The following is a 24,666-nucleotide window of genomic DNA, read 5'->3' as shown; positions in this document are numbered from 1 at the left end:
GTAATGATAAATGTTTGATCACTAAAAACATGTTAGTGAAATATTGTAGATTATGTTGACCTCATTTTTGTGAGATCTTTCTTTCCTCTACATAGAGCCTAGAATCTAGCCATAGGACTTTCCTATCGATTATCTTAGAGGACTAGAACTGAGACTCGCACCTTTTAGAATTTCGAACCACTTTCTCATTCTCTTGTGATATCTCGCCTGAGTGGCCTCAAATCATCACCATTTGATCGAGTGGTTGTGTTCTCGAACCATCATCATTTGGTCGAGTGGTTAAGGACCATCATGTGGAGGCCCATAGAGAGATCCCCATCCATAGAGAGATCCCGTAGGGTTTAAAAGCCTTAGGACATCTATAATGACTTTAATACATTCGCACACAGATATTATAGTTTGCGTCACTTACACCTGTAAAGGCTTCACAATTGATCGAAACATAAGTTTATTTTTGAAATGACCGATCAATAACCCGAAATTTGAAGACAAATCGAATTTGACACATTTTGGACCCGATCGTCGGAATGACCCCGGATGTCCAGAAAGTCAATTTTACCTAAGAATGACACACATATTGTTATAATTCCACACACTAACAAATTGCACGCAAATCGATGAACTTGTCTGAATGACCTTGGATGAAGAAACAGACTGCGCTGACGCGTACGGAACGTCGAAATTACCTAGAAAAGACATTCATTTGCTAGGGTTCCGAGCACAAATAAATCACACGCTAATATACTTAAATAATTTAATATAATAAAACAAAAAAAAATAAAAAATAAAAAAGAAAATCCTACTTAATCCCTACTCACGCACGCAGACTCGTAGCTTTTGCGCTGCTCTCCCGCTCGTGATTCTTCACGTCCGAGCCTGATTCTTCCTCTCCAGTGATCGACCGCACTCGGACTTGACCTAGCTCAGGAGCCTGCTCACGCGACTCTTCCTCTTCTTCGCAGGCCGCTCGACCGAGCAGCTCTCCGACGGTGAAACTCCACCTGGCCGACTATTCCTTTCCTCTAGGCCGCCTGTTCTTTCTCCCTAAATGCTCCTCCTCCTCTCCCATCATCCCATTCGACCACCTTGGGGCTGGTAGGTGGTGGTTTATTCCTTCCTTGCCTATAAAAAACCTCATCTGGGGAGGTCTTTAGGGTTGGCCGAAATTTCTGGAGAGAGGGAGGTGTCCATTTTTTTTTCTTTGGTTGGTTCATCTTGTGTGTGTGCTTGAAATATTTTGGACTTCTGTTTTCTCTTGGGTAAAGCCTGAGAGATGAGAAGAGGTTGAAAATTTGGGAGGAGAAGAGAGGAGAAAGAGTTGTCGCATCTTTGGGTTGGTGATTCATTAATGTGATTTGGAAATTTTGTTATTGCTTCCGGGGTTTTCTTTAAATTTTCTAAAAGCATTTGGAGGTAAAAACTTCTTCTCTTCACCTTCAATAGATTGAAAATAAGGATTCATTCTTCTTCTCCTTTCTTTATTTGATTTATGGAACAGTTCTTTCAGTAAGTTCTCTTCATTTTGATTTAATCATGAGGAACTTCTTTTCTTTAATACTTCCTTTAGCCATTGTGAATTACGAATGGATTTTAAGCTTTATTTTAGCCGGTGGATTCATCATTTTCTACTACAGTTTTACATCTGACTTATTCTTCAAATGGGTAGAATGAAATCAATTCTTTATGGATTAGTTTGATGTGGCTTACTGTTTACTTTAACCAGTATAATGTTTGAAAAGGATTTCTTCATTCCAAAACTATTTTGAGATAATCGTGATAATTATTCAGACAGAGAATTCTTCGTAAGCTATTTCTATACCAATTTAAGAAGGATTCGTATCCTTATTTTGCTAGCCGCTTTGAAAAAAGGTTTTCTTTGTGGTTCACGATTTCATTCTTGATAACAGTGACATTAATGGCAGAAATGTACTTGTATTTGTCAAATTCAATATCAATTATTGAGGTTGGGTCACTAGCTGAATATCACGGTTGGTTGTTGCATGTGGTTCGCTAACAAAATAGCATTATCACTCACTGAATTCAGTTTATTTGTTGAATTTCATGTTATTGGCTGAAATTAATTCACCTACTGGCTGAATTTAATACCATTTACTGAAACTATTTGGAATAATTTTAATGAGCATTGTATCTCAGATTTTGAGCAAATTACATGCTCATACACTTATTACACAATCCTAGAGTATTTACATGCACGCCAAACAATTCTTACATATCTACGCATCTAACACTTTAATTATGCAAATTTCATCTTCTAAAAATGACATGATGGCATGATTGTTTGGCTTGCATGGAAGTTACAAGATTATTTGGAAATATATTTTCTTTCACTTTCATGATACAAAACATACAAAATTGTTGAAAATTATGTATGGAATATCAAAGTGGCTTATAATTTGAAAGCGGGGCTTTAAACACTCTTTTGGTAGGGCTTAATACTTGTAGGTTAGGTGTTAACTTTGCAAAAATCTAAAAATGTTGGGTGGCTCATTTGCAAGAATTTGAAAGCTTTTATGTTGCATTTACAAATGTTGAGAAGTTGTAATGCTTTACTTTTACAAAAATCTGAAACCTCTTATGTTGCATTTGCAAATATGAAAAGTTATGGTGCTATACTCATTTGAAAAATCTGAAACTTTTCAAATTCAATTTGGAGAGTTTGGAGGGGATATATGCATCATTTTGGGGCAGATTTAAGCATCGTTTTAAAGCTGTTTATTCACTATTTTGGACAAATTTAAATACTGTTTTTTAGGTTGAATTAAGAACTAAGAGCCGTTTTGGAAAGGTTTTAAGCACTATTGTGGGCCTCCTATGTACGTGATTTTGGGGCTTCCAAAAATGCATATGTTGGGCTGAATTTGTTGCATTTCAGTGCTTTTAAAAACACGTCTTTTAGGCTGAGTTGGCTGCTGTTTGAAACCTTTTGAAAATGCTTTCGTGGGCTGATTCGGGCTGCAGTTTTGCCCTGTTTAGGAGGGGTTTTGTTGGCTATTTTTAAGATGTATTTGACACGAAACCGGGCTGTTGTTTTGTCCTGTCTTAGTGATATGTTTGGGCTGCACCTGAAGCACACTTTAGAGATATGTTTGGGCTGCGAATTGAAGCTCTCTTTAATGGTGTTTGGGCTGCACTTGAAGCACTCTTTAGTGATATGTTTAGGCTGCATCTGAAGCACTCTTTAGCGATATGTGCTCTCTTTAGTGGTGTTTGGGCTGCACTTGAAGCACTCTTTATTGATATGTTTGGGCTGCAATTATAAGCTTTTTTCAATGTATTTGGGCTGCACTTTGAAGCTCTCTTTACTGATGTTTGGGTCATATTTTGAAGCTTTATTCGTTAAGGTTTAAGTTGCATTTTAAGACTTTATTTGTTAAGGCATAAGTTGTATTTTGAAGCCTTATTCGCCATTTTGAAGCTTTATTCGTTAAGGTTTAAGTTGCAATTTGAGACCTTATTCGTCAAGATTTAAGTTGCATTTTGAGGCTTTTATACATCAATTTGGGCACTTTTAAGTGCTAATTTTTGGAAGTTTTTAAGCACCTTTTGGGACTGATTCGATCACTGTTTTGAAAGAATTTAAACGGTTTTAAGCCGATTCACTTATGGTTTTGCACCTTGCTTAGCTATTTTTTTTTAGAAATGGGTCGGTCTCCTCCACTTATTTGGTTTTGTTTTCCTTTTTCTTGCCAAAGGTTAAGTTAAAAAATGAGAATTTCTGATTTAATTATTTTCAGAATTGATTTACGGTCTTAAAAAATAAAAAGAAAGATGAGGGAATTTAAAAAAAAAAGTTATATTTAGCCTGTTGAGATGATTGAAACCTAAAAGAGAAATAGGGTAGCAAATCATTCACCATTTCTTTTACATAAGAAGAAAAAAATTATAATTGTGAGAATTATTGAAAATTGGGAGAAAGTAAGAGCTTAAATGATTCAAGAGTTAGGAGCATGAATTGAAATATTAGTAGGATATCAATTAGGACTCTTAAGCATTGGATAGACTTAAGCCCAATTGTTTTAATTAGGATTGAAGCATATTTCACGAACTTTTTTGCCAAAATTATAGGTTTACCCCCTATGTCTTAAGAGTCTGATAGTAAGCTAAGTTTGATCTAAAGATGTTTGAGGATTAGTTGAAAAACACTTAATTGAAGACAAACACTTTAAAACACTTCAGGCTCAAGTTAAAGTGTAGCCTTCCTAGATTTTAGAAGCACATCCTAGGTAAAAGTTCATCTGTCTGATTTTCATATGGATGCTGAAGCTAGGCACCCCACCCTAATTCATAAGTTGGTTAAAGCAATAGACAAGGTATGCCTTAGGCTGTGGTTTATGACTGATTTAATTAAATCAAATAGTAAAATTCTCTTCATAAAGATGTAAAATAAAACCAATTAAATCAAATAGTAAAATTCTCTTCATAAAGATGTAAAATAAAACCCAATGCTCTGGGATTTGAACTTGAATCTTACACTCAAATCCTTGTGATAATTGAAGACATTCCCAATGTCACATATAAATCACCCACCCTTAGTCCTTTATATGTGACGTATTTTGTTTTATTTGTTTGTCTTTTTTCCTACGATTTGTTTCGAGTCTCTATGGGTCGATTTCAATTTTCCTCAGGGTTTTCCAAGCGCTACTCCGTCATTTATTCTGTTATACATAAACACATGTTTGTCCTGCTAGCTGAATTTCTCTACTATATTGTTACCTACGACATTCATCCAATTTACAGGTGCAGCAATAACAAGAAACTTAAGTACCCAAAATTTACAGTGTATTTATAGCACTTTACTGCATTTTTCTTATGCTATTTTTATTTACGGCACCTTATACTGTTTTCATTTACTGTTCTTCCTTATAACATAGTTTGTTTATGCATGTTTTAAGTTAACTACAGAACCTTTAGAATATAATATGATTTAGGAGATATACAACAGTAAGTCATCAAATAACAATATTGCACATTCACATATAAGACACTAAGACACTAAACTTGAAATAAACTTGAAACTACTACTACATGAGACATGGAGCAAGTCTTCGTGAGCAGCACGACCAGGATGTAGCGGACGAAGGATGACAATCTACAATAGTACAATAAGTTTACGACAACTAAACACTTTCCTTGGTTTAAATAACAACTAATAGGACTTCGAGGTAGTTTGTTTAGCGCAACGTGAATCCTCACATATTATTTTTAGGCTTTTGCACAACCCTGCTGTGCAAATATAAATCCTAACACGTTTAGGATTCAGAGGTTACCGTACGGTACGGTGTAAATCCTCCTATCTTTTGAGGCTATTTGCATGATCAGATATCGTGCAAATATAAGTCCTAAATTTTAAAAATAAATTGCAGGATTAAACATTGAATAACATCATTTCAAAGACATAAAACCAAATAATAGAATAGTTGGGAGGTCACCGGGGTTCTCCTCGGATTCGTGATATAACCCCTACTCTTCATTACTTTGGATTCCTTAAAATAATTATTCCTGTTTGAGCCACTCCCATTTGATTTTCCCGTGTCAAATCTTGGAAACTTAAACTTTAAAATCTTGAAGGCAGAACCACTGATCTTAATCGAGAGTTTTCTTAAGTGACCCCGGTCATTTAAGATGTTAATAACTATAGAGGATTGTCTCTATAGGGAACTTGAAACTTAGATAAAATAAACACTATCTAATCCTTATATTAGATAGAGAAATTTGTCTGTCATACATAAAAGATTTTGCAGATCAAACGGATGTCACAAACTCTTTAGTTTAGGTGGTTGAGTCTACTATCATGTGGAATACTTATTCTTCGGGATAGTGTATTATATGTCATATCGCATTCAGCCGTTCAAACTATTTAATATGTAAGACTCGTTTGGTCTCATCTATTTTCAAAATTAAAATATTACTTTCAAAAATCGAAAATCATCTATTTATATAAAAACTATTTTCATACTTATAATAATCATTCTTTCCAAAAAAAAAATAATAATAACGGCTGACACATTAATATATCATAGTAGCATATAATAAGTCTCATCTTAAATCTAAGTAATAGAATTCAAAATCACTCTTCTTGAAATTCCATTAAAAATCCATGCATGTCATCTATCACCACACCACATGTTTGAGCACAACACTTTAGTTTTCCCTGAGCATCTCCGTCTCAGTCAATAGATCCATCACCTTCTTTCCATCTAAATTCGAAATGCCAATCAAGGAATGCCTTCTCTTAGTGGCAGCAGTTATCGATGGGGTGCTGCTGCTCTTATGAGCATGTCACCAGTATTCAACATTTCATTTTTGGCTATATATTATTCAACATTTCATTTTGGCTATATATTATTCGCTTTTAATTTAGGTATCATTAAAGTACATTTTAAATGAAATCCATGTTTCTCTTAGCTAAGTATATGTCTCTGAAAGCTTTTCAAAGTTAGCTGCATTTCCTGAGAGTAGTCTCATATAAGTACTTACCAACTTTGAGAAAGTACTAATGAACTTCAGCTTGAAAAGAAAATGGCTACATTTCCGATCAAGTTGATTCAGCATACGTGTTTTTCATTTGCATATCAAACTCCATTAAGCTACCATTTATAAGAATTTTATGTCCTAGAAGTTTTATTTCATTTTTTTTACGGCCAATCAATCTTTATTATATTGATAAGTCAAATTTCAATCGTTTCAAAAGGTTTGACATTTTCTAACATCCAGCATTACTATGGATAACCTATTAATTTTTTTATAATAAAATGAAATCTAAAACAGAATTTTAAATTCACAAGGAGAATAGCTTTTTAGTTCAACATTGTAGGATTCTTAAGTATGTAATACATAAAATGGTTTAAAGCAATTAGACAAAACATTCGACATTCCAAAATCCAATTGAAAATTCAAATATGAATAAAATGAAAAATAAAAAAATAATAATAATATAATCCACTAACAGGTTGAATTTCAATGATTTAATTTTTTAAAATTTATGCGTTCAGATAGTCTTTTTTAAAAACATATATATTTAAATTTTTTAAATAGAAGTCAGACAACTTTAAATAAAGCAATATTTTAGAATATATTTTAAAATGAAATAGTTAACAAAACATCAGTTTGAATAGTACTATTAAATGCAAGTTTAACAAAAAAGATGAAAACTTTTAAAAAAATTATTGATCTTGTGCACCTAGGGCTACTGATAATAAAAGCAACAAAAACCAAAGATTACAGGTCAAAAGTTAGGAATAATCACTGTTTTTCTAACAATTAATTCATTAAAGTAAATATGAAACAACCAAAGAGTTATAACTCAGGAGGCATGTTCCCTAGTTCTAAGATGATGGTCACAAGTTCCAGTATGGCCTACGACCTCCTTTAAAAAATTTATAAAGCATTCTACCAAGTTGATTATGACTCACTTTTCACTGGAGCATAAAATCTTTTTATGAATTTACATATTATCTGATCATAAAATATTAATGCAGAAAAGTTATGATGCTAGAAGGATAGTGAATCTGGTTTTAGTCAAGAGATATTTTTCTTTCCTATCTAAGGAAAAGTCACCGATTTGAATTCCTTCAAACTAAAAAAAAAACAGAATGGCATCATGCTCATAGCACAAGAGAGCAATACAATGGTTTTTTTAATTATTATTATTAACATGGCAATAAGAACCATAATAATAATAATATTAGAGGTAATAAATGAACAGCCAGAACATAAGGCAGGACATACGATACCATGAAGAATTAAAAAAATATTTATTCAGTGAATGATTTCATAATTAACAGCTACAGTGGAAAGGAATACCTGTGTAGTCGTCGTCAATTGCACTGCAGAAATCCTGAATAACAATGAAATGAAAGATGGATGAAATAAAAACAAAAATGTTCTCTTAGGGAAAAAAAAAATTGCAAAAGCATATCAGCAGTCCAGTAATCAACAACATGAAAATTTGTTTCAGCAGTCAAAAGGCCTGGCGGGCATAAGACTAATCAAAGGTAAATTGCTAATATACATTTCTGTTTATTGGTCAACAAATTTATAAGTAAACAAAAACAAGCAAATCATCATCGGTTGTACACATCACCCATCCTGACTAACCAGGTTCTCATAACACAGAATTTTTGTGCCAAATATATTTAGTCATGCGTAATATTTTTAATTTTACACTTTCCTATATAATATAACTCATTTTTTGCCTACGTAATATGCCAATGAAGTGAGGTACAAAAGCATGTGACTTACACTTGAATCTCGTGCAGCATCAACATCCATATCAACAGGCAAATTGTCCGCATCCAAACCACCCTTAACATTGAAGTCCTGTACGGAACCATTTGTATCCATAGTTGAAGGAGCATGTTCTACACTGTTCGGAACACAAGCAACATTCTGCACTTCTACACCCATGGCATCAGTTACAAGCCTCTCCCCATCCCCCAAGCCTTCTGTAGCATAATGAGTGCCTACTTCAACATCAGGCCATTCAGTTTTCTCTACTTGCGACTCTATGTCACTGTCTGGTAGCACTTGACCTTGCACGCTGACAACTGCACCAGTATCACCAATGTTAGTGAATGTATGACTGAATTTTGCGTGTGTCGCATCCAGAACATTCCCAGTTTTCGCTTCCTCGTTAACAATTGCACCAGTCGAATCACATAAGTTTTTAGTCTTGATAGGACATTCCAAAATCACAGTTACAGTAGTGTTACCATCTACTCCAAGCAAGGTAGCGCAATCACCACGAGCCGAGGCATCATAAGGAGTATTTATAGAATTATGGCCACCATCATGCAGTGAACTCTCTGCTAGGTTGATGCTCTGATCCGCAGGTTTCTTGAAAGATGAAATACTACTGTTGATTTCTGAAATATGGTCTTGGATGATTGACTTACCACCTATATCATCATCAGGCTGCACTTTACAAATCATAGATTCCTGCTCATTGCTGAAAGGCCCCACTTCAGGCTGAACAGGTGGCTCTTCTAATTGATCATGTTGATTACACTGTGCACCGCCTTCAAGGGTTTGCAAGGTCTCAAATGCAGTCATGCTTGACGGAACATCACTCTTATCAACTACTCCAGGAAGAGATGAGATTCGTTCATCAATTTCATTCTTACTCATTTCATTAAGAAACTCTGAGATCCTATAAGGCCCCATCTCTCCTGATGTTTTAACACGAGAAGTATACTCCTTCGCCAGAGAACTTAAGTCCTTTTGCATGCCATATTTCAGATCATACAGACTATTTAGCTCCACTGCTATACCTGAAAACACAAGGACAAAATTAGATTTATCATTTGAAAAGCTTAAACATATCAAGTTAGCCAACACCATTCATTTTGGAAGTACATATAGGCAAACTATGAAAGCTGCAGAGTATACTCAAATCATCTTTAAGTTGCCTTTTAATTATGGCAGGTGGATATAAAAAACCTTTGAAATAGCATCGATAAGCTTAAACAATAAATATATTAACAAATAACAACTAATCTACCAATAGGAACCTTGGATTTCACCGTAAATCCTAAAATATAAAAAGGAAATATAAAAAACTTGCAGCAAAAAAAAATTTTGTTTGCCTTATATAACAAAAAATGCATCTTCAGCAATATCCAAAATTGACCAGGAAGTATCCCCATAATTTTAACGGCAATTTTTGTATCAAGTCTATAGCGCTAAAACAACCAATCTGAAAAGTTATTGCACTATTCTGACATGCTCAGAATCCATTTTCACAGTTACCTGAAGTGGTAATAATGAAAGGTTGCCAATTAAGTGGACTTATCCAATATGATGTTTATGATATAATTATACTGTACTTGCATAATATCCTTACCAGTTAATACAGAATGTTCAAAAATATCATCCTCCATTGCACCCATGTAAATTTTCCAAATTTCAGGTCGAGAGCAAGGAGCTTTTCTTCGCATACGGCGGATGTCTTCTGTGTTAATTAGTTGTTGACGAATAGCACTAAAAAAAAGAACCAAAAAAATTAGAAACAAAAAAAACAAGAATTAAAAGAAACAACTAACAGCTCAGTTAAAAAATTTCAACAACATTCATATGATGAATATTTGCTAAAAAGGCAAAACCAAATTACATTAAATATAATCGCATCAGTAAGAAATCCAACCAAGGATTGGGAATTTACCTAGCTTTCACAGCCATCCCAGGATGCATACCACATCACATACTCCGTAAAAGAACACAACCCAGACATCATTAGGAACACAGCAGCTAATCTAATCATAATAGTAATGATGGTGAAAGTGGACTCTTTTATGTAGTAACCAAAGATAAAATAAAATAAAAAAGTAAAAATAAAAACATATGTACAAGAAAGTCAAGAAGCCTTTCAAAGCCATTCTCACACGATGCCGGCCCCATCAAATTATCTGGACACCGTCAATAGTTAAGAAAAATCAGTATTTAAAGTTATATTTTAATTATTAGCTTTTCTCATGAACTACAATTCGATTGAAAATGCACATCGCAACAAAATTCAACAGATCTAACACAATAATACCTCAACTCGTTTATCTCTTCTCCCCAAATTTAGTCCATTTGAACATGTTAAAACATATTCCAACCAAAAAAAATACAAGGAAACTAATTTGGTATGAAAGGGGAGCATAATTCATAACATCATATAAGAAGCATGTCACCCCATCATCTCCTATATTCACAGACCAGGAACACACCCTAGAACCATGATTGATTAATTTAAAATATTATTTTAAGATTTTTTTCTCTAGTCAAGAATTCTTCTACTACCATCTCCAAAGGCTACATTACTTTCCATCTGAGATTTCTCATTCCTATTTCTCTCCATCTCCTTTTACGTGAGATGAAACAAACCTGAGGCAATTTTTTGACAGGGATGCATGGTTGACACCTGCCTATGCTTCAGAGCCTTATGCAGACCTCATGAAATCCTTCCAAGCCATCCAAGCCTTCCAAAATTATTGTCGATAGAGGATCTCCACGATCTACAAGCCCTCTTCAACTATGCATGGACTACAGGAGAGAAGAGGGGGGGAAGAGGTATGGTTTTCACTCTGATGATCATGTTGTAACTCGATGTTGACACTACAGAAAATAGTGTATCAGGCTTCCTAGGGAAGAGTTTATCCTCCAGATCACCCAAATTACAAAGCCAAAATAAAGCAACATTAGGCAATGAAAGATTTACGAACATGTAGAAATTCTTGCAGAGGAAAAATTACTCTATTCATAATCCACAAATAGGGTACATATTTATAAATAGAGAGAGAAAAAATCAATCCCTCCTAATTTAGAAATTTACCGAACATATCACACCTATATTAGGAAATGAAATAATCTAGAATAAAAATAGAAAAACATAAAATTGGAAGGAAATAAAATAAATCAAAGGATTCTTAAGATATCGTAATAAAATCCTCCAAGATTTGGACGTGATAGTTGGACCACATGAGAGAGGTCAACATGGAAAGAACCAAATCTTCTAAGAATTCCAAAACCCTTGAGCTCGGTCGTAGATGTCTTAGAGACTGAGCTTGCTATTGAATTCTGAGGTGTTCTAAGGAAGAGTGTTAGTATATTTCAGTACTGCAAATCACCTTCCCCTAACCCAGCACCTTGGTATATCACGAGATTAGTGTGCTGCTCTGAATTACTTCCAAGTAGTTTTTTCAGTACTTCAAACTGCTCCTTCGTGAATTGTTCAGCAAATCTTTTGAATGTAATATTAGTATTTTCCTTTTGATCTTTCTTTCTCTATTCAGGTTTCCAATATACAGGTTTTCCATGAAGTTTCGACATTTATCCTTGATATGCCCAATCTTCTTGCAATAGTCACATGTGGGACGATTCTTGTATCACGAGATTAGTGTGCTACTCTGAATTACTTCCAAGGAGTTTTTTCAGTACTTCAAACTGCTCCTTCGTGAATTGTTCAGCCAATCTTTTGAATGTAATATTAGTATTTTCCTTTTGATCTTTCTTTCTCTATTCAGGTTTCCAATATACAGGTTTTCCATGAAGTTTCGACATTTATCCTTGATATGCCTAATCTTCTTGCAATAGTCACATGTGGGACGATTCTTCATGTTTTGAGTCATACGAGAAATTTTGAGTATATAGAATCGAGATTTCAGTAGCATCAGCTTCTTTCTGCTCTCTTCTCTCCTGACTTCAGCAAATACTTCACGGGTAAATGGAAGGGGCATTGTTCACATAATATTAGCTCTCACCTCACAGTTCCAAAGTTAGTCCTAATAGAAATTTGAGGGTTCTCTTCTACTCAATATGGATTTAAACATCTCAACATCATGTGGGCATTTCCACACATGTATCCAATTATAGTCAATATTTTATCGAGATTTCGAAGTATAGGGTGACAGTTAGCTCTCATTGACGAAAGTCATGATGCTTAATTTCAATCTCAAACAACTTTGCAGTGCTTTCGATACTTGAATATGTTTCTTTTTCCTCACCAAAATTTTTAACAATATTGCAGAGCATAACTTTCCTCCCACTTCAGTAGTGGTTGAGTTGATTAACTAATACATAATCATATGATCTCAATTCTTCCATGTGCGGTTGTTAGGATCAGTGATGTCAGGAACTGTCTTCTCCCGTGAGACATGCATCTTTTCATTTACCACAATAATAAAAATCACTGATTGAAACCATTGAAGGTAATCAAGAACATTAAGTTTAAGATTTGTAATAAAGTTAGGGAGTCCAAAAGTCGTCGGAACAAAATTCATGGTCTCTGATTCAGAGTGGGCCTCCAGAGTAGGACTTGATGCCTTTATCCTGTACTTGGTTGTCGACCCTAAGAGTAATTAAGGTTACTTCTCATTGACTGTGGTTGTCTTTGACTACAGCTTTTGCAGGTAGGAGGAATGTTGTTTCAAAAAAGGAAACACTGCAGGAAAGCATACAAGGAAGTAGACAACCTGCAAGGAAATCTGCAGGGTACGACTTGCATGGAAAAGAAAGAACAATTGCGGGAAAATTTTGATAAAGGGCATCCAGCATTGAAAAGCTTGGGTGGAGGGTCTGCTGTAGGAAGACAGCTTACAGTGAGAATTCCAGAGGAGGGCCTGCAACAGGCATGCTTCTGATTGCAAATAGAATTATGGAGGGGCCTATAGCAAGGAGAATTTCTGGTGCAGGGAGAAGCTACAAAAAGGCCTACAGAGAGAAATCTAAACGAGGAAGTTTTAGGCGCCTATAGAGAATATTCCAGTGTTGATGGCACGGGGAGAAGCTCTATACGAGGGTCTGCTGCGGGTAAAAGCTCCGGCAGAAGGTTTGTTGCAAGGAAAGGTTGATAAGGAGCTTACAGGGAGGAATTCTAACAAAATGCAGGGAAGGGCTTCTACAAGGAATAAATCCGGACAATAAGAGACGTGCCAACAACTGAGAATTGTTGCAGGGACAGCAGAAGAATGCCGGAAGTAACATCCAGAAGGCTGGGTGGAGTAAGTTCCTGTGGTTGCTGCTCTGTTGTCAGAGGTGAGGATCGTTAGTTGTTAGGTGCAGGAAGAACAATGGCTAGCTGCTGCTGTCATTGTCATTTCTGCTTGCTGCAGCTTGTCACAGACTAACTTTCCTCAAGTCACCTGTGCGGCTTTAGCGCTCTTTCTTAGCACTAAATCAACCTCACCCTTGCAAAATTTGACTTTTAAGCACTAAGCACTCTTAAGAAGAAGAGTAGAGAGAAAGGAACACTTCACACTTGAATACTTGAATGCTTTGATTCAATGCTTGGGTGATTACAAATGAGGAGAGGGACTCATATTTATAGTCCCCTCCAAGCCTAATGACATATTCTAGAATACATTAAACTATATAGTTTCTAGAGAGTTCTACAGTCGTCTCTTATTACACACATAGCCCTAGAATATTTTAGGTTATTCTTAATTTCTCCTAGGAGCCTTTCTCTCTTATTTTCTATAGAATTGGGTGGAATCTTCTAGAACCCCCTGGATGGCTCCCTACATTTCAGCATTTTCTAGAATCTTCAGCCCCATGCCTGTCTTACCAACTTCTTGAATATAGCGGAGCGTGACACTCTCCCCCACTTAAACTCGCAATGCCCTCATTGCGGCTTCCCTTGCACCTTTGAAACTGTCTTCTCGGTTCGCCCCTAGTCTTGGCAAACTTTGTTTTCTCTTTGGTGTTATGGGAGAGGGGTGTCATGCAGCAAGTCTTCCTGGTTGGCGGCTTAGCCTTTGCCTGCAACCTTGTTCCAATCGTGTTGAACCATCTTTCTTCTTTCTTGGTGGAATCTCCACCACTTTCCTTGGCATCCAATCTCCTTGGGCCTTTTCTCCTTCATTGATATCTTGAAGGATAGCCAAGTTATCCCCCTTGTCCTGGTCAATGCCATCCTTAAGCTAGATCGCCGATAGCATTTTGGATCCTTGCTTGTTTAACCTTATTATCGGTATTGAGAAAGCTTGACTTCTTTTCTTGATGCATAAGCTATTGGCAAATGGCATTGGGAATGCTCTTGCTTGCTCCAAGAAGTTCATTCCTAGGACAATTTTGTAATCATTCAAAGGAATGACGAAGAAGTCTAGAGTACCTGACCATGCTCCAATGTTGGTCTTGATTTCCTTAGCCACTCCGTCGACTGGCATCTCTGCTGAGTTAACGACTTTAATGGAGCCCCATCGTTTAGTCATCTACAACCTCAATCTCTTTGCTTCCTCACTAGAGATCAAGTTGTGGGCAGCACCGTATCCACCATAGCTCTCGTGGTCTTCCCTTCTATTACCATCTCCACAAAGAGTAACCCCTTGCCTTGGGATTTTGTCAAAGCTTGCATTCCGTTCAACAGTTGAAGAGATCCTACATGTACCTCCATGTCATTTTCCCTATCACTTTCTTTTTCCTCCTTATGGATTGCAAGAAGAGAGTTGAGGGCTTTCTTCTGAGGGCAATCCCTTGCCCAATGAGGTCCTTCACAAAGAAAGCAGCAATTTTGATATGGCTTGTTGTTAATCTTCTCATTGTCCCTTACCTTTGTTGGAGTTGATTCGCGACATTTCTCCTCCTTGTTTTTGCCCTTGTCATCCCCACCTTTGACATCACAACTCTTCTTATCTTTAAGCTTTCTGGACTCCATTGAATAATCAACCAAGCTTTCAGCAACCGCAATGGCAGTGGCAAGATCTTGCACCCCTCGCCTCCTAAGCTCGGTCTTTGCCCAATGTTGGAGCCCATCCATGAAGTTAAAGTGTGCTTATCTGATATATCTGGGATTTCAAGAACCAAGTTTGTAAACTCCTTGATATAGTCTCAAATCAAACCCTCTTGCTTAAGCCTTCGCAGCCAGGCTCGAGCCTCATTTTTGGCATTCTCGGGATAGAATTCTCTTTAGTTCTCACTTGAAGACATTAAAAGTGGACATGGAGCACAAACATTTCTCTACATCTCATTTCTTCTCCACCAAAGCATAGCGATGTCCGAGAGATAAAGAGAGGCAAATTGTATTTTTGCATCTTCATTGGTAATCCTCATCGCTCCAAAGTATTGCCCTAGTCCCCATAGGAAGTTGTCTACTTCCTTCGCGTTGCGAACCCTTCCAAAACTCATAGGTTTTGGAACTTCAGTCCTCTTGGCTTCGAAAGTGGGATGGCTTGTGGATGCCTCTAGTGCTCTCTTGCACAGTGAAATGTCTCCACGCATCTCCTCCAAGCTAGCACGCGTGTCTCTCATCTCTTCCTCATAGGCTCTTCGCACCTCTTGAAGCTTCCCCAACAAATCCTCCTGCAACTTAGCCATATGGCCCATTAAGGTCTCCTCAAGTTGGAGCATCATACCTCTGATTGTTGAATGGATGGAGACGTCCTCCTCGAGTCCATCAACCCTTTGGCCAAGATCCTCTACTGGGCCCTTCATGCCATTCATTGCCTCCTCCATCCGAGCAAGGCGTGAATCAAAGTCATGCATGATCTCCTTAAACTTCCCATGTGGCTTGGGTGCAACGGGATCTCTTTGCTCTTGGCGACCTCGCCCTTGAGAAGACTCCACATTAGTGGCTTCCAACTCCATCACGTACTCCTTGACACTCTTTGTCATTTCTTCGAACCTGGTTTCTGATACCAACTGTTACAGACCAACTTTCCTCAAGTCACCCGTGCGGCTTTAGCGTTCTTTCTTAACACTAAAACAGCCTCACCCTTGCAACACTGGACTTTTAAACATCAATCACTCTTAAGAAGAGGAGTAGAGAGAAAGGAACACTTCACACTTGAATACTTGCATGCTTTGATTCAATGCTTGGGTGATTACAAATGAGGGAAGGGACTCTATAGTCCCCTCCAAGCCTAATGGAATATTCTAGAATGCATTAAACTTCTATAGTTTCTAGTATGAATTATAAACGAATCAAACTTAGGAGTCAAACAATAAATTTAGTGTAAGTGAACCATGATTCACTAATTCAAACTTTACTAGCTAATGAGCTCGCAAGTCAAGTTTATCAAGACGTGGACTTGATTGAGAGCAAATTCAAGCTCATCAAGACAAAGTTCAATGGCTTCCACGCCTACTCGATATGAATGGAGCTGGCTAGAGGCATTCACAACTTGAGAGCTTATTTCTTCTTCAGTTGGTTTAATCAATACCTTCTCCAAAGAACTCCCTCTATGACTTCCTCATCACAAGTGTGTCAGTTGCTTCTCTACCAAGCTCCCTCAGTGACTTCCTCGCCACTAGTATGGTTGATGCATTTTCCAAAAAGCTTCATTCAAACCTTCTCAACTGCTACGTTCATTAGCGCAGTATATTGAATTTTAGATCTGCACATGTTTAGCGTGTTTATATATATATGTATATATATATATACATACATGCATGCATACATGCATGCATACATGCATCCATACATACATGTGAGAATAATACCCAGTGTATGATTGGTCTAAATATAGTAAAATTTGTGATAGGAAGAAAGATATAATTTTAAGAGTCGTGGATGGATGGTTAAAATAATAAGTGCCTAAAATATATCATGCAATAATAAGCTATCATGGTGACTAAAAAGTAAATTTTATAGACTACAACTAAGTCAAAATTGAGTGCTGGGCTAAAAATAGTTGATAGCTAGATTGCGCGCAGCAGATATGAAAGTGTTAAAATACATATGTAAAAAATACTAGAATAAATCAAGGAAAGAATATATTAAGTGTTATAATGGTATCTATTATAAATAAGATTGTTAAAATTTATGTTGTTTGAACTTTGGACATATAACAAAAAGTAGAAAATGTACCCATGATACATGTAAATATACCTATTGACCAAAAATAAAAATGAATATAAGTTGTTCAAAACATTTACCAACAATAAATTCAACACAAGCAAACATGAATAAAACAAAATTAAGAATTCATGTACCAACCCCAACAAGTCGAGAAAAAATGATGATGATGATGATGAAGATCAATTTGAACACAATTCAATACTACTCATGTAAATAAACATGTAAGCATTTGACATAACATTTCATATTAATTGATGACAAATTTAAGTTTTGTGAATAATTATTAATATAATAATCATTCATCTCGAATGAACGTAGAACACTTATATAAATGCAACAAAAATGAGTAAATATTTTTGTGAGACATTATAGATGTGGTGAGCATCAACTTTTGAATGCAGGAGACATACTCAGCATGTAAGACCATAGAATCATCTATCAGCACCTTCCTTCTCTTATGCATGCCTACCCTGGACATCGTGCGGGGCCGTTTTAGAGATGGAACTTTAGAAAGTGAAGGGATGGAGCCAGTTTCCAAAGATGGAGCCGTCTTTCCAACTGAGCAACCAGCCATATGGTTAATACAAATAATGAATGGAGTTACCTTGGACTATCACATGTAGAGTATAAATTCAGAAACTTAGACATTCTATAAGGAAATAGAACACTAATCTAACAGATTTGCATACCCAAAATAGATGCCAATACATCATCATTAGCAGAAATATAGTCTGCATTTCTTCTGCTTCTCGGTATTCCAGATAATTTGGCAGAACTTCCAGATTGCAGTGTTGCAGTGCTATCCATTTCACGTCGCTTTCTGCTGTATTGACTGTTATTTCTATCAAAACTTCCATCAGATTCTGCTACTCCCTTCTCTGTGACTTGCAGACCTTGAAAAACTGGAATATCGACAACAAAACTGGAAGCTAACATCTTCTCAGGTCCTAGAAATTCAGAACTGGGAGAAACGTTTGAATAATTCACATGTGTTACTTTCGAAAAAACACCCATTGATGATTCATCCACCTTACTGCTGATATAGTTGAAATCAGAGGATGTGCATCTTGACATATTCTGGGACTTCATACTAGTAACTCTGTTATTGGTATCACGCAAATCTTCACCTGACAAAACAAAATATCACATTTCTCCCAATAAAGAGTAGAATTTGCATGACATTCAAGATGACTAATTGCTTATAATATTCAAGCTTCCTAGTTCCATAATTTTAAGAATGTAATGAACACTCGTGAGTCGAACAAACCTTGCACCTCAAATGAGGATCTGAAATTGTGTAGATCGTCCTCCCTCAATGAAGTTTTCAAACTGAAAGAACGATCCCTGAGAGACAACTCAGCTGCTTCTCCCAAAGCCCCAGCCACTGACAGAGAACTAGATTGATGCAGATTTGAACCACAAGGTTTTGAAGCAAAATCAGATCCAACCACAGATGTACTGACGCAAGAATCACCATCTTCTACAGAACCTATGTTGGCAATTTGTGATGGCTCATTACTATCTCTTTTCTGCGTCCTTTTCACATTCGAAATACTTCCTGCCACATCCATGTTATCTGTGCATATACTGGAAGGAAAAGGATGTGCTTCAAAACGTCCTGGCAGGTTAGGAGGGGGTGTCGAATTAATTGCTTCATAAGAAAAACCTGAAGAACCACCCAGCTTAACAGAGGGTTTCATTTTGGTTGCTTCTAGAGAAAAACCTGATGGACTGCCATGCAAGAAAATTGAATGCAGATTTGAACCATGAGATCTTGAAATGAAATCAGATCCAACCAAAGAAGTGCCCACAGAAGTACTGATGCAAGAATCACCATCTTCCACACGATTTAGGTTGGCAATTTGTGATGGCTCATTACTATTCCTTATTTGTGGCATACCTCCTAATGCATCCATGTTATCATTACAAATGTTGGAAGTAACAGTCCCTGCTTCATGATGTGCTTCCAGCTTAAAAGGGGGTGCCAGATTAACTGCTTCACGAGAAGAACTCACAGGGTCACCATGAAAGAATATTGGACGCAGATTTGAACCATAAGATCTTGAAAGAAAATCAGATCCAATCATGGATGAATTGATGCAAGAATCACCATCTTCCACATGACCGTGGTTGACAATTTGTGCCGGTTTATTACAATCCTTTTTTTGTGACTTTTTTACATGCGAAATACCTCCCGCTACATCCAAGTTATCTGTGCAAATATTAGAAGTAACATGCTCTGTTTCAAAACGTGCTGCAAGCTTAGGAGAGGGTGTTGGATTAATTACTTCATGAAGAAATAATGAAGGATCACTATGAAAGACGCCTGTATGCAGATTTGAACCACAAGAACTTGAAAGAAAATCAGATCCAACTACAGACGTAGTAACACAAGAATCAACATCTTCTACACGACCAACGTTGGCAACTTTTGATGGCTCATTACTATCCTGTTTTTGTGTCCTTTTCACATCTGAAATACCTCCTAATACATTCATATTATCTGTACAAACAATGGAAATAACAGAATCATCTTCAAAATGTGAAACCAAATTAGGGGCGGATGACAAAATAAATGCATCTTGAGAAAAACCTGAAGTATTTATAGCCTTCTCATTCTCAAGCCTGCGATTAGCTGTTGATATATTACTGACTTCATTGCTAGTTAACATACTATGCTGATATTCAGGCCCTAAAACTAAACAAGCCTCATCAGTTCTTAGATTCCAATTTGAATAAGTAGGTGCTAGAGATTCGGGCATTGGCAATCCTTGAGCAGTATCACCTGCCTTACAGCCTAATTCTGCACTTAAAAAAACAGTTTTCTTTCCTGATTCAGCGGATTCACGCTCCATGCAAGGACTACTACAACTCCCAGGCTTGTATGATTCAACATGTGTCTCAGCTTTTTTCTGGGGACTCGAAGCCAGAACTTCTTGAAAATTGGACGGAGCAACTTCTAACAAGCCAGGAGTTGATTGTTCTTGCGCATGTTCAACCAAACGTGGGGTTATAACTGCATTTTGGGTGCAAGGAATTTGTGTTGATAAATCTGTATGACACTCAAGTCGAAATACTTCATTAAGGTCTGGAGTTTGTGTGGTATAACTGTGTCGATGAGAAGAATTTGGATCCCTTCTCAATTCCTCCACATTTGAAAAACAGTTCTTGTCAAAATTATTAGAAAGAAGCTCTGACAATTCATTTGGGATTTCACTACCTTTTTCCTCATCATATCCAAATTGTACATCCATTCCCATGCTTGTTGAAGGAACAGAAGTTTCTACATGTAAACCACTGCAGAAAAATAGTTGCAATAGATCAAGCACATAAAAAAAAATTATAGCAAGGCATCAAAGAAATAATCTCATTTGAATAAGTGAAACCTCAAAGTGTGTAGATCAAGAAGCTTATGAGATAGCACACAAGCATCAATGGAGAGACCTAACCCTTACAGGAGTCTATAAGCCGTAACAACTCATCTGCTATGGCTAAGCATATATAAAATACAAGCTTAAAGGATATAGAATGAGCAAACTTACCTAGTTTTCAAACTCATTGAAGCCTCATTATGTTGCGGTGAGATTTTTTTGTCTACAAATAGTTCCTGAAAGAAAAAAAGAAAAAATTGAAGACATTTGTCAAAGTAAGATCCAACGTGCAGGTAGCAAACTGCGCGAAAAAGTTGTCTACAATTAATGTTACTGATACAACATGACCATAAAGGCCATCAATAAGGTCACAAACCAAAGCCATGCATCAAAATTTGAGTTACTCATCTTGCAAAATTTTCAAAGCAAGAATATGAACGCCCATAATCCCTCTAAAATCATCCGACAATAATTAAGGAGTTTAATGTGATATTCTTCAATGAATGGCTCTTCCACAACAATAAAGAAGACAAAAGTCGTCATAAATTGCTTAATTTTAAGACTACTCTACCTACTTTTATATATTTTTTTTTATTTCATTCTCTTTGCATTAGGAGAAACGATCAATCCATGTAATGGTATTTTATTGGCTCTAAAGACCTTCCAAATTTTTCTAACCTTAAATAAGTCCTACAAATAAAGCATTGTTTTAAACTTAATTCATGGAATAAAAATTATCTTTTACTCTTGCAAATTTCATGTGAAAAGGCTAGCCGAATTCTCTACTCTTTGGTGAAGTTTAGTAGCAGAACCCATAAGGATTTGTTGAGTTTTTAGTTATCTTTTCCAACTTCTGCTCCTAGTCATCTTTTCAAATTTTACACCTTGCTGCCAACATAATTGCCCTCGCATCCACATAAAGACCATGTCAACCCTAAATCATTACCTTCACCAATCCCAAGTCAAACTTCTAAAACCTTTAGAACTATCCTACACACTCTCCCACAATCCCTAAAGCTTCTAAAGTCCTCGAATTCCCATTAAACTAAATATATTCTAGCCAGAAAATCTAATTCAGCAGAACAATAATCTACTATAAGCAACTTAATTTAAAAACTCGTAACTCTTTAATCACTGATCCAAAAAACATAAAACCACCACAATTAGTTCCCTATCTCAAACCTTTGATCAGGAGTTCCACACCATTTCCTCCAGGAAAAACATAACATTTCAAGGCCTAATAATTTCATCAATAATCTGTCCATACTCGAAATACAATTTCTTTCACAACCTTTATAACCCCTCCTCCATCACCACCCCAAAAAGAGATCAATCATGCTGTGGTCTTACCATCAAAATCTTATAGACCCTACATCAATTAAAATTTTCAAATTACTCTTAGATTAAGACATAACCTTCAAATAGAGAGAGCAAAAAGCTTCTAATTCATTAAGCTTACAGAAGGTTTTCTTTACAGGTTTTTATTCGAAATGCCAAGGACCTCCAAGCACCCCTAGCAACAACAAGAAAAATTAGGATTTGCATAAAGTGTTTCTACACAACATTTGTGAGATATTTAGTTGGGATAATGCTAATGAAGATGATGATTTGAGAGAAACCATTAAAAGAGAATATAAAAAAAATTCGATAAAAAAAAAAACACAAGCACAATAGTCTTTACCTCATCAAGCTCCAACCCTATTTGAGGCGCATCCTCATCACCAAACCTCTCTGGACAAATAAAAATCATAGCTAATAATTGGTAGAATAAAAAATATACATCATTCAAAATAATGCTGTGCCCAAGGAACTGACCATCTAACCCAAACTTTGTTGTTGGGTATGCAGTGTCATTTACTGTATCTTGAAGAGTTATCTGCTCTCTGGTGCTAACATGATGGTCCACAAAATTACTGCAAAGAAAAATATAAAGTTATCTAAATTAGAGTGTATTTACATCCAGTATTTTGGAAGGCAAGTAAAAGAAGAGAATAAAGAGCACAAGGAAAAATTTTAAAAAGTTACAGTTAATGCCAAATATGAAACTTTAAACAAACTCTGCATGAGAGCAGATATCAAAGCTGACCTGTCAAGGCAGGCACTGTCAGGAAGCTCAAAATTGTCGAGGTCAAAATTTTCTGGCAAGGTAATTGAATTATATGGTGCAGTTGATTCTTCGGGTGGAAGATCAACTGCTGTTGAGCGAAATGCATGTTTTATCTTGATCAAAGCTTCACTACAGTCATTGAAAAGATAGTTCACCTTTTTTGAGTATATCCGCACCACACCAAGTAGAAGGTGACTAGACAGCCGCAGTGCAATTGGTGCATCAGGAAAAAGAATAGAATCTGCAATACATCATCCAGACCAACATTTAAATAAGACATGAAGAAAGCATAAGATCTTTTAAACATATAGAGATCTGTAATACATAAACACTGCTATATTAAATATGAATTTTTTTCATTAGTGGATACAATGCTTCAGAAAACATAAACTATACGACAAGATGTTTGTTGATGCTACCTTATGAAGATCATTATTTTTTGCAGAGATGAACTGCCTCATAAAAACCATCCTAGAGATAAGGTTTTGATACTACTAAGCTACTGTACATGCTTATTCACACATCAGCAGAAGGTTCTATGTAAAAGTCATCACAAAAGAAATAGCATTGAAATTTATAATATCTACAAACTAGACAGTTGAGTTTCAAAACGCCTACAGAGAAAATTTTAAAAAAGGAATAATAAGAAACAAAAAATTAAAATTCAGTTGAAATCGTTACTTCAAACTCAATCCCTAAAAAATGAAGACTCCAAGCACATGCAAAAACCACAAAAACAAACAGATTGAAGAGCCAACACATAAAGGCCATAAGCATTAAACGAATATGAGCAGAGAGAACTGAGTCTACCATGAAACCATTACTAAAAAATTTAAAGCACACAAACTGCAATTACTATTGCTTTCTTCCCACATTTATTCGTCATCACCATCGTTACCCCTATCCCAACTATTTTGGGGTCTGCTAATATAAATGTTCATTTTATATTGCACATGTTGAGTGTTGAGGTCATACTTGTCAATGACAAATGGCGCACCATGACATAAAGCACTACATAGAGCCATAGCATATTTCACATGGCGTGCCGTCGCAATTTTAAATATGGCATAAAATATTTAAAAAAAACATTAAAAAATCAGATAAATATGAATGAATATTAAATCAAGAGAAAAAAATGATATAATAATAAAAACAGTGTAAGTGCCACATACATTCAAATGATCAATGCCTTAATTGTTTAAAATTCAATATAGTATGGTAGTCTAATATTTTTATAAGCAATAAAACCGATGATCCAAAAAATTATCGTCATCATCATAAGTCATACAAACCTTATTTCCTTCATCAACATCATTATAACCTCATAAAACATCATCTTCACTATCATCTTCAACAAGAGAACGATGCCCAATATCATACAAACGACACAATACATACACACACATATTGTGATTTACGAGCATTCAAAAATTCTTATATATTTACAAATTCAACATGTAAAGTTAATATTAACATATATAAAATTTTTTGTCATAATCATATTAAAATTTATATATGTATATGTGTGAGTGTGAGTGTGGGAGAGGGGAAAGGGGAGAGGGGGGTGATATTAGCTCAAAGATCATTAATCGCTCGAAGGATGAGATGAATTTTGGTTCAGATCGAAATAAATGAGCCAAGTTATGAGGAAAAATTTTGGATCAAATTTTTTTTGAATCGATTTTGAGCCGACCCCAACTCAGCTTGAAATTGAATCGCTAACAACATATGACTGTGAATTTTAGCTCAGAGATTTAATCGCTCAAAAATTGATTAGAATTTTCTCTCAGATCGAAATAAAAAAACTAAGCTATGAGCCAAAATTTTAGATCAAATTTTTTTCAAGCAGATTTTGAGTCAAACCTAGTTGGCTCAATATCAGATTGTTAACA

The 24,666-nt window shown here is 36.0% G+C and overlaps 1 protein-coding gene across 2 annotated transcripts in view; it reads right to left on the bottom strand.

The window, feature by feature from the left end:
* The window catches only part of LOC110037112 (sister chromatid cohesion 1 protein 4-like), a 34,977-nt gene that overhangs the window by 4,928 nt on the left and 5,383 nt on the right, over positions 1-24,666 (bottom strand). Inside the window, exons 3-13 of one of the 2 annotated variants that reach the window (XM_020741694.1) lie at positions 22,754-23,015; positions 22,483-22,580; positions 22,349-22,398; positions 20,839-20,903; positions 19,890-20,593; positions 18,564-19,799; positions 17,986-18,423; positions 17,707-17,854; positions 9,863-9,999; positions 8,263-9,290; positions 7,825-7,858 (exon numbers count right to left, since the gene is read on the bottom strand). In XM_020741694.1, coding sequence (XP_020597353.1) covers positions 7,825-7,858; positions 8,263-9,290; positions 9,863-9,999; positions 17,707-17,854; positions 17,986-18,423; positions 18,564-19,799; positions 19,890-20,593; positions 20,839-20,903; positions 22,349-22,398; positions 22,483-22,580; positions 22,754-23,015 — 4,200 coding nt within the window. Of the gene's footprint in view, positions 1-7,824; positions 7,859-8,262; positions 9,291-9,862; positions 10,000-17,706; positions 17,855-17,985; positions 18,424-18,563; positions 20,594-20,838; positions 20,904-22,348; positions 22,399-22,482; positions 22,581-22,753; positions 23,016-24,666 lie in introns of both variants that reach the window. The other variant, XM_020741693.1, reaches the window with a different exon arrangement.

Source organism: Phalaenopsis equestris, unplaced genomic scaffold, assembly GCF_001263595.1.
Source record: "Phalaenopsis equestris unplaced genomic scaffold, ASM126359v1 Scaffold215374, whole genome shotgun sequence".
Taxonomy (NCBI): Eukaryota; Viridiplantae; Streptophyta; class Magnoliopsida; order Asparagales; family Orchidaceae; genus Phalaenopsis; species Phalaenopsis equestris.
This window is presented reverse-complemented; position numbering and strand designations above follow the sequence as displayed.